General features: G+C 41.8%; 1 protein-coding gene across 1 annotated transcript; it reads right to left on the bottom strand.

The window, feature by feature from the left end:
* Positions 1-4,334: 4,334 nt before the first annotated feature.
* Positions 4,335-5,601, bottom strand: LOC103638452 (LOB domain-containing protein 30). The gene is made up of 2 exons (XM_008661360.3): positions 5,085-5,601; positions 4,335-4,999 (listed from the first exon to the last, which is right to left on the bottom strand). The coding sequence occupies exons 1-2, from the start codon at positions 5,442-5,444 to the stop codon at positions 4,622-4,624; spliced, it is 738 nt and encodes a 245-aa protein (XP_008659582.1). The 5' UTR covers positions 5,445-5,601; the 3' UTR covers positions 4,335-4,621.
* Between the last annotated feature and the right edge of the window lie 5,788 nt (positions 5,602-11,389).

Here is an 11,389-nt window from a genome sequence, read left to right as displayed (position 1 = left end):
AGGAACAACTTCTGAGCAGAAAACTTACTCTGCGCTCTCTTATAAACGACTTTTTTTAGCTTCGGAACTTACTCTGCTCCCTTAGGCACTGCATTCCCTTAGGAACGACTTCTGTAGCTTCGGAAGTCTGTGAGGAAGGCATATTTTACTCATTGATGCAGGCTCAATTATTACATGAAATTGAAATTTAGCCCTTCGTTACTTGTTTCTCTTACAAAAAATAAAATGACATAAAAGATAAAGGTACCTCAAGAGTAGGATATTCCTCAGTAGATATGCTTACATTCTGGCACAGTGATGTTGACTGTACGGGCTTCAAACTCCTCCTGGAAGTCGCGCTGCCGTTGAGCGTGCTGGTGCCCTTCTGGCTGCTGGATTCAGGTGTGAGTAGGTGGTAATGGTGGTGGTAGTGGGAGCTGGGCCCAAGAAGCTTGAGAATGACTTGCCGAAGCGACAGAAGCCGCAGGTTGTTGATTTCCTACGTATTCCGATACATAGGGAGAGTAGCATGAAGCAGTATGTAGGACCTGCTTCGGCTGATTCTACCGCACCTCAGCTTCGGTAATCTCCTTTTGCTTCTGAATTGTGACTTGGCATGTTCTTGTAGTGTGGCCCTTGTCTTCACCACAGAATAATCAATAGAGCTTTCTGGGCTGATCCCCATACCTTCCTCCGAAGCCCCTGTCGCCTCTGCCCCTTGGGGCTGGTGGCCTGAAAGAACTTTGTTGTTGCCCTAAAGATTGGGAGCTGTGTTGTGGCCTTTGAGGTTGGCTTCCTCTGTCATCACTTAGGCTGGAACTATGGATTGATCTGACATGCCTGGGGTGGATTCTTCCTCCGAAGCCCCTGGTCATCTCAGAAAATTTGTAGGCTTCTTCCCTTCTCTGGTGGAAATCATTATCAGCCCGGATGTATTCATCCATATTTTGAAGAAGCTTCTCCATGGTTTGTGGGGGTTTCCTGGCAAAATACTAAGCCATAGGTCTTGGCCGAAGCCCTTTGATCATGGCCTCAATGATAATTTTATTGGGCACTGTAGGCGCTTGTGCTCTCAGATGCAGGAACCTTTGGAAATACGCTTGAAGGTACTCCTCATGGTCTTGTGTGCACTGGAACAAAGCCTGAGCAGTGACTGGCTTCGTCTGAAACCCTTGGAAACTGGTGATCAGCATGTCCTTAAGGTTCTGCCATGACTTGATTGTCCCTGGTCGGAGAGAAGAGTACCAAGTTTGTGCAACACTTTTGACTGCCATGACGAAGGATTTCGCCATGGCTGTAGTGTTGCCCCCATACGAAGATATGGTAGCTTCGTAACTCATTAGAAACTGCTTCGGGTCTGAATGCCCATCATACATAGGGAGCTGGGGTGGCTTGTATGATGGGGGCCACGGGGTAGCCTGCAATTTTGCTGTTAGAGGAGAAACATCATCAAAAGCAAAATTGCCATGATGGAAATCATCATACCATTCGTCATCGTTGTAGGAGTTGTCTTGACAAAGCTCTCTGTGTTGAGGTCTGCGGTCTTGGTCATCTTGGGTGAGATGACGCATTTCTTCAGCGGCCTCATCAATCTTCTTCTGAAGATCAGTGAGACGAAGCATCTTTTCCTTTTTCCTCTGGACCTATTGATGAATGGCTTCGAGGTCCCTGATTTCTTGGTCCAACTCCTCCTCCTGAGGTGTCGGACTGGTAGCCTTCCTTTTTTGGCTTCTAGCTTCACGTAATGTGTCTTGGTTGACGTCTAGTGGCTGCAGTGCATCCCCTAGCCCTGAAGACTTCTTCGGCGGCATGACGAAGGTCACAACATACCGAAGGTGGTCAAATGAGTTCACCAGAGGTGGGTGCCAATGTTGATCACTTGTTCTCAAATGCTACGAGTTAAGAACAAGGCAACACAAATGTTAATGGTTAAAGACCTTCATCCTTCGAAGCATTATCTCCCTTAGGATATAATGATCTTCAGGCGAAGGTTATGAAGGACATACCTTCATCATCTCAATATGTAATGAAAAGGAGGAACATATGTTACATACAAAGAATATGAATAGTCATATCAAATCATTAGATTATCTATATTCTCATTATATGATCATGAACAAACATTAACGATATTGAGTTACATTAATACCTTCGGCTTGACAGAAGGTAAGAATTCAAGAGTGATGTGCGGGTGAATACAAGTCAGCGTGAACAGTACGGTGGTACTGTTCATCTATTTATAGGCACGGGACGCAGCTCGGATAAAAGTACATTTATGTCCCTGGCATCTTCTATTGACTATGGAATAATCTATCGAGGACCAAGCAGTCTTTTCCCCTTTAAGTCGGTTTCATTCTCCATCACTGCCTTTGCGCTAAGCCGAAGCTTCATCATCCATAGCTTCGGAACTGATTCATCCTTCTTTCAGACCGCTCCTTTCATACCGTGCGCACCTTCATCTCAAAGCCGAAGGTTTCTGTAACAGTATGTTACACTTGGAAAACATGTTAGTCGTGTTTTTGAGGACCTTCGGAAGACGAAGGCCCCCAACAAGTAGCTTTGGAATAATAAATGTCTCATTCAAACATGAAATATATGGCAAAACCTTAATAAAAAGAATATGATGGAATGTGATAGAAAATGAATCAAGGGAGATGATTAGGAGATCCATTTAAATTGATAGTAGTGATAACCCAACTTTATTTATCTAAGTTCCCATGAGTAGGGATCTAGGAACAAGCTATGGGTAATCTATATTCCTCAAAGTAAATATGTAAGGTTGGTGATATGCTTTAATGTGTCTCTATCAAATGAAAATGCTATCCTATAGATCACATATATAAGCCTAATTGTGAAACACCACGGTCTATGAGACTTGAATGATATCTAGTAAGATCATGAAGAGACCAGAGAGTATGACATATATTTTCCACCCACAGTGATGGATACTAATAGTCTGATACTTGTTCGACTTTGAGTAAAACTTGTTTGCACAAAACTAGCAAGTCAAGGTGTAGTTCATTGTTCATGTTGCGGATGATTGTAGCTGAAGCTCCAAGAAGAAGCTAACTTAAATGTCAACTAAAATATCGGTATATCAAGCAGTAGCATAAGCATGCAAATATCTAAATGGGCATTTGAGATCTAGTGCAAGTTTGTTAGAATATGTGAGCTTGGCCTAATGAAAATTCTAAATAAAACTCAAAGATCCATTCATGTGTACTTATGGGAAAGTGGGAGAATATTTACTCCCTTGTGCTTGTTATAGTGGAGGTTGCCATAGTTAAATGTGAAAGTTCTCTCCACTTCTCCTGGTGTAGTTGGGGATGAATAAAGAAAATGGACACATATCTCTTACTCGCTTTGTTGGGTTAGGCTGAGGCAAAGGATAGACTGTTGAAATTTGTTTCATAACCTTGTTGGAGCACAACCTTCTTCTGTACTTTTAGTTTCTTGTTAGTTGGTATCTAAGTTTACAAACTTGCATCCTAATAGGTTTGGTTGATAACAATATGAAATAATGTTGGACTTTCCTATATAAATGCCATATCGGCCAACATCAGGAACACATCTATTTGAGTTAGAGAATTTCCCTCATTCCGTCGTTGGGGCTTCGACCTCTATCTCCACTGTTGATTGACGATCCTCTATCGTTAGGTATGATGTCTCTTTTTGCCAACGAGAGGTACACCGTCCCTGATATGCTATTTTGGTATATCTGTTGATTCAATCACGCTACTGTTTGTATTAGATTTAATTTGTAAATGCTAGTATCTAAGACTGTTATTATATCTCTTTTCTGGAACTAATGACCAGATTGCTTAATTATTCAACAAGCCTGCGTACATCTATAGTTCATATCAATCATTTCCCAAATGCTAAGCCTATTTGCAACAAAGATAAAGAGGAGCCATAAGAACAAGGTCATATGATGTTCTGCATCCGTTCTAATTTATAATTCATTTTACTTTTTATATCAAGTTTGACTGACTCGTTTTATTATAAAGTTTTCATAATTATTATTAATTTTTTACTAGAATATCATTTAACATATAATATACTTTAAGTATTACTTTAGATTTTATCATTTTTTGCAAAATAAATTAAATAAGACAAGTTGGTCAAAATTGTGGCAAAAGAGTTAAACGGATTAAGAAATGGGGCGGATGGAGTAACTTGTAGAGACACCACTGCAGAAACATGCATATGGTCGCAGCAATTATGGAGAAACAATTTTTAGCTATAACATTAATAAAGCCAAAATTCTCGTAAGTATATATATTGGGAATAAGAGAATTTTCAGACTAGTTTAATTTCATATATGTTTAGTATCGCAGGGTCTTGAGCTAGCTAGGTATGACAACAATTTAGATCATAAGAATAAACTTGTTTTTGCAGTGGAGCACTGACAGAAGCTAACATTAGGTTGCAAATCTGTGGGCACCCTTTGGAGCATAATATTCCCAGAAATCTATATAGAAATGCGCAAATCTATGGGCACCCTTGCACTCCCGGCCTGGTACTCGAAAACCGATGGATGCCTGTTATCTACCATGCTTCATCATCTTCCTCAGTCAGTCTCTCATTCTGTATCCTGTCTTTCCAGATCAATCAGTCAACCAAGCTATGTATAGGTTGGTGCTCATTGTGTGCATGGCGGCGGCTCAGGCTGAGACCAAACTGGTGCTGTGCCATGGCGGTCCAGCAATTGCAGGTCTCCACCTCCTCTAGCGCCGGCGCCGCTTCCACTGACGCCAGCGCCAGAGCCCTCTCCCACCATGACATAGTGCTGTTGCTGCTGGGAGACCCAGTTGGACTGCTGCGTCTGTGGCTCCTCCAACAACGTTGACACGTCAACGGTGGGCGGGATATCGTTGGACGGCCACGGCAGGTTCGAAACACAGAAGGCGGCAGTCGTCATTGGCATCTGGTTCTGTGCAGCTAAAGGTGGCGGCGTTGGGGGCTCCATTGTGCTCAGGTGGCCTTGCAGGTACGTGAGTTCGGTCTGGAGGTTCACCACCTGAGGCATGCATGGCGTGGCATGCATCAAACACACAAGAAAAAAAAAAGATCGGCTCGCGCTAGCTAGCTGCATGCATGCATACCTGTTGCTGTAGGGCGAAGACATGGGAGACGCAGCCGTAGACGGGGTCGCGGATGCGCGCCTGAGCCTCATAGCACACGGTGACCACGGCGTCTAGGCGCTTGTGAGGCGGGACCTGGAGCAGCAGCTTGGATACGTTGCTGGCGCCGAACACCTTGTGCACCGCCGCGAAGTGTGCCGCGCCCTGCTCCGAGTCGAAGTAGGGGGCGAAGACGCACCCGGTCACGCACTTGCGCCGCAGGAACTTGCACGCACCACACGGCCCGCCACCGCCTGCTCCTGCAACGCCCCGAGTCGGCCCGCCGGTAGATGAGCCGCCGCCGCCACCGCCTGCACTCGCCCCAAGGACCGAAGAGCTCATGGCTGCTAGCCTAGTAGTACTACGCGCTCTTGATCAGACAGACGAAAAGCTTTAATTATATATATATGAAACGGGAGCGATCGAGAGAAGGACAAATTAATAAATATATGGCAAGCACACATAGGAAAGAAAGAAAGAAAGAAAGTGATGTCCCATTGTTGGAAGGGTGGTCTGTGCATGTATTTATAGCCAAAAAAAACCATTAATTAGCACACTGCAGGTTTTAATTACTAGTTTGATTTTGAGCTACACTTTGTTGTAGGGTGTTTGTTTGGATTTCATTACGTTCCTCTTTTGGAGCTGTGGTATTAAAAAACCCTCAAAGATAAGCCCAGCTGGTGGGTTGCATGCATGATTAATTCTCGGGAGGGATTACAATATTGCGTGAAGCCGAGGAAGTTTAGACAAAAAGGTGTAAACTGCAGCCGTCCTCTCTAACCTTGTCCAACTATTATTTTCGCTGTATCTGAAACTGCTACCCGGCACAGGCCAGTCGCGAGGGGTGTCCGTCGGACGCTCCTCCCTCCCCATGTGATACTAGCATGACATTCTCGCATCAATACGTTAAACCCTAAACTGTTACTCCACGCCAGTCGCGAGGGGTGTCCGTTATAGTATATATACGCCATATGTTGCATTGAGAACACATCCCAAAAGCATTGGGCGTAGTATAACATGCGATTGCCCTGAAATCCTCTGAAAAAGGAAGCCCATAGTCAAATCTACGGAAGCAGACCAAACGAATCATCTATAGTAACGTCCGCAACGGAGATGAAGCGTATAAAGCACGTATAAATGGGATGATTACCATGGCCATCAGCAGGCCAGCTGCTATATAGCATTGTGTGCCTCGAAGGACAGTACCGGAGACGGTTTCCCGATACAGATGGTGATTGTCGCAACCTTTTATAACTGTTGTAACGAACGCATACTCTGAGGAATTGAAGGGCAAGGCATCTAGCAGCCTATGGTATGAACTGCAACATGCATACTACGAAGTGTCGATGTTGGTATTGTTAACGCTTATATTTTCAGGTGTATGACAATTAAAAATAACTCAACAAATTGAATATGAGTTAAAATAAAAAAAACACAAAGCAACAACAACATAATCCTTTTGTGGCTTATGCATGTATGTTAAATTAACATGCCATCAACAACTGTAGGTACATGTGATAAATGGTTATATATATATATATATATATATATATATATATATATATATATATATATATATATATATATATTAGAAAATCCTTTTACACTGAGCAATGTTTTCAGTAAGCTGATATGCTTGTAACACTAAAATGTGTTTTGTGTGTTAGAAAGCGTAAAGTGGTAAAATGTCTGATAAGAGTTTTAATGAATGATATTTTTTTATTCATGACTCGGATGGATGATGAGAGTAGATACATAGAATCCATAAAACACTTTTGGAGCATCATTGTTAGTTGTATTTGAGTTGACTACATCAAAAGCACACAATCACTTTTGGAGCATCATTGTTAGTTGTCTTGGAGTTGACAACATCAAAAGCACACAATCACTTTTGGAGCAAATTAGACTACACATTTAGTTAGAAAAGGTATGGCTACAAAAAGGTAGTAGACACTGACTTAAAATTGTAAGGAAGATGTATTGCATATAATGTTGCTTCTGTAAAAACTTGATCAATATTTTTAGGACTTTCACGTGAAAGTCTTGAATTGTTTTCTGGTTAATAACCATTGGGTCAATGAAGCCAATATTGAAAGTCCCTTTTTATGACATCTTTGGATCTCCATCCTTCACAGAATAAAGTAGATCTAAGCAAAACCTAACTAGCATTCAATATATATTGTTGAATCATGAACAAGAGTGAAGGTAAACACTTACAGAACCGAGCAGTGATGAGAGTGATGTCTAGCACATTCAGGTGGTATATCCCAAATATATTTTTTGAAATCTAGCCACACGACATCAAGGCCATTGTACAAATGGCAATCTTGTGTAAGCACACTAGATGTGGTCCTATCAGTGCCTAACTCCATAATGTACTAGTTGTGGAATTTGCAAATTTTTTGACTTCTAGCCAAACTAGTGGCTCACCATGCTAGTATGTCCATTTGAACTATTATGATACCATATTTCCTTCAGAGCTTCTTAATGTGCTTTACTCACCACACACTCATATCAAATATACATTGTTTCTTTCCTTTCTCGCTCATCTTGACAAAGAAGGCTTTTATGGATACTTCTATTGTTGCTTCATTCTATGGTATAGTCTTCTAGAAGTGTTCCTTCACCTCTGTGTTGATGATGACATGCAACTCCCCTTCAGTCATATCATAGGTTAGCTTCTTTGATGGAGACTTGTGATAGAGGGCAAGGCCTGATCTTTCGTGAGGTACAATAACTTGATTGAGTGGAGATCTCGACATTGACGATCCAAGACTTCGAGCGAATAGATCCTCGCAATAACTACACCACTGCTCTATTAGTTATCATTCGTGACACATGAGTGACTTCGCCATGAAGGCTTATCCCTGCAAGCGCAATCAAGAACAGGAAGAATGCAACCAAAACTGTGTTGATTACGAGTTGGGGTCTCACAAACTGATGGACGACGACACTGTTCGATGATAAATATGATCTAAGCAAAATCCAAACCCTAATGTGGTGGTGGCTGCTGATATAATAGAGGTTAAGGGCATGCACAACCCTTGGAGGTACCCATAATGGGCTCCAACACAATACATGGCCAACAACCAAATAGACGGTGTCGCAGCAATAAAACAGAATCTGAATGCTAACTTGTTTCGACGATTACTGTTGACTCCGGATGAATTTTAAGTTGGATCCAGTTGGGTTGGAAAGCTTATCTCCTTAGCTTTCCATCCATATAAAGCCCAACCTAATCAGTGTAACAGCCTGAATTTTGGGGTATAAAAATTTCTTTGCTCTATACTCAAAATTCAAGTGATACCCTTTCCTTTATTCACTTTTCTTTTCCCTTTATCAAATAATAGAGAGTTATTTTGGTTCTATAGTAGCGGGAGCTCTAGTAGTATCATGATTGTTGCATTCATGCTGCTGCATAGTGTTTCCAAGTGCAAGAAGTATTTGAATCATGTCAATATGCCTTTTAGAAGTCGCCCATAAATTTTCGTATTTTTCTAAATAATTTTCTATTTTTTGAAATTCAAAACCTATTTATTTAAGGTCCTTAAAAACATTTTCAAAAGTTCTAAATATGATTTTGAGTTCATTGGGTGCCAAATCATTTCTATGAATTTTCCTATAATTTTTGGAGCCTTCGAGATATTTTTTGAATATTAAAAACGATTTCAGCCTTTTTCTCAAAATGATTTTCAATTTTAAAAATAGGATAATTACGAAAAATAAAAGATCTTCAAATCCTAGCAATATATATATGGCTGAAATCCCCTCGTCGAGCCCTTTTCAATATTCGAAACCCCACCCTCAAATTCGATCCGAAACTCAAGGAATCGCTCGCCGAAGTTCGGAGGTGGTTCTAACTCTAGCGAGCAATTACTTGTGATCTGTGCGTCGTAGGCGGAATCCAAGGGTGCAGCTACGTTCGTCTCGTCGAGAGCTTCGTCTCGGTGCCTTCAATTCTTTGATTCGACCGATAGTTCATCCCTAATCGGCGATTTTGTGCTCGGCTCCGGCGAAGGTTGTCTTCTCCGGTGAGCCTCCATCATTGTTGTACCTAGGGTTTCTTCGTGTTCTTTGCACACCTCCCTCTCCTGTTTCCCCAGCGCGGCTCCCCTTCCCCGAGGCAGTGGCGGCCGGCTTTGCCGAAAAGCCCACCCCGCGTGGCCCGCACCACCCCGCGCGCCTGCGCCCTCGCGCCACCGGCGCCTAGCCCGGCCGGCTCGGCCCTGCTGCGTAGCCCCTCCTCTTCCCCTCCCCCTTCCATGGTTGAGAGGAAGAAGGAGGAGGATGAAGATAGCAGTTTTGTAATCTAGCCTCTCTTTTATTTTAATCCGTACGCAGGAATTTAGTTCAAATTAAAACTACAATAACTTTTGCATTTTAAATTCGATTCACTCTGTTCAAGTTGCGTTAGATTCGTATTAAAATTGTCTACATGTTAGAAGTAAAGTTATCTGTTGTTGCATATTTTATCTAATTTAATTAAACATTTAGAACGACGCTTTATTTTAAATCTAATTTATAATTTCGAATTACGCCTTTATAAACCAACATCAGCGTAGTTAATCTTAACTAAACTATTCTTTATTAAATAGTTATTTAGTTTAATCATGTTTCCTATTAATTAGTTCTCGCATGTACTGTCGGCCCGTGCGCCGTACGCGTGCTGTGCGCGTACTGTGCACGTGCTGTCGTGATATTTTGCGCGTCGCGTTTTCGTCTCACGCCGTTACTTCGTCTCGCTTATAATCGCTAATGTTATTTGAATTATTTATCTAACTGAAAGTTGTTAGCGTAGCAAACTAATTAAAACTAGACGATGGCTTTAATTTCATTTAATAAATGTTGTGTAATGCGAGTATGTCGAATTAAATGTTCTATTTCATATTCATATAACATAGACGCAATAACTTCTCAATCGTTATTTCAACCTCGACGTTTCTTTCTCTCGTGTGACCGTAGAAGAAAGTGTTATTTTGTATTGCACATGTTTTCCTTTTTATGGCGTACTGTTTCTTTCTGTTCCAAGAATGTTGAATGTATGTTCACACTCGCTTAGATAACGTTTCATCTTTAAAGGCCGTAGAAGTTGCAGAAGAAGCAACTGAGCAGCAACAGTTTGGTGCAGGCATGTGCCCTCTGACCTATTATGTTCTATGTACTTTATAATTCATTGTCCCGTATACTATGATTAACTTAAGGTTTGACCAGCTTTCAATTTATCCTGTCCTTGATTACCTTTTTGGGTTGGGTTATTATAATGAGCTACTTGCTAGTGCTTTATCCTAATCAACGAACATGATGATAATTACTTTATGATACTATGATTCACTATGATTATGATTATGATCTTGTGGCATTTTAGGGGGCTTGGGCGGTTTCTCGAGTGCCTCTCAGTAAAGACCCGTTCATTGAGAGACCACCCGGGATAACAGTACAGCCATGAGCGTGGAATGGGATGCCCTTAGCTGATTAATTGGATGAAGCTGGGGTGTAGTTGTCTTTGCCGTTGTGCTGTCAATGAGGGTCGGGGCATAGTGCTTGCTCTGCTAAGGGTGGGTGCTGAGGTTCATTCGATTTGGTTTTGTTAGTCACCCACCTTAGGGAGGAGTACTGTGTTTGTACGACTGGCAAAACCAAACGAGCAACTATACACCAGGAGAATCTTTGTAAAGGCTACGTAGTGATACCCTGCCAGGCCACCTAGGTAGTGGTCAATTGTGAGTAGCTCTCCTCAGGTAGAGAGGGAATCACAGCTCATGGGTAAAGCGTGCAACCTCTATAGAGTGTCAGAAACTGGTATATCAGCCATGCTCACGGTTAAGAGCAGCCTTGGGATCCTCTTTGATTAGAGATACTTTGGATTCATTATGTTGATGGTATAATGATGATGGCTATGATTACGTTATTTAGTACTTTCCTTTGGAGGAAGTGCTCTCTTTTAGGAATATCAACTTGGGTTTTTATGATAAAACTTGGCTTCTATTAATGATAAATACGTGACCAACTAAAAGCAACTGCTTTGAGCTTAACCCCACATAAAACTAGTCCACTTCAGCCAAACGAGACATTTGCTGAGTACGTTGATGTGTACTCACCCTTGCTTAAACACCAGGTTGTCCCTATTGCAACCATTGCTCAGGAGAAGATGAAGGAAATGCGGAGGATTTCAGGAGTTTCAGGACTTCGAGGATTTCCAATCTAGACTAGCGGCAAACTCCGAGTCAGTTGCCTGTGAAGGCCTTTTCTTACTGCATTTCGTTAAGCACTTTGCTTTATGTTTAAGT

The sequence above is a fragment of the Zea mays genome, chromosome 1, assembly GCF_902167145.1.
Source record: "Zea mays cultivar B73 chromosome 1, Zm-B73-REFERENCE-NAM-5.0, whole genome shotgun sequence".
NCBI lineage: Eukaryota > Viridiplantae > Streptophyta > Magnoliopsida > Poales > Poaceae > Zea > Zea mays.
This window is presented reverse-complemented; position numbering and strand designations above follow the sequence as displayed.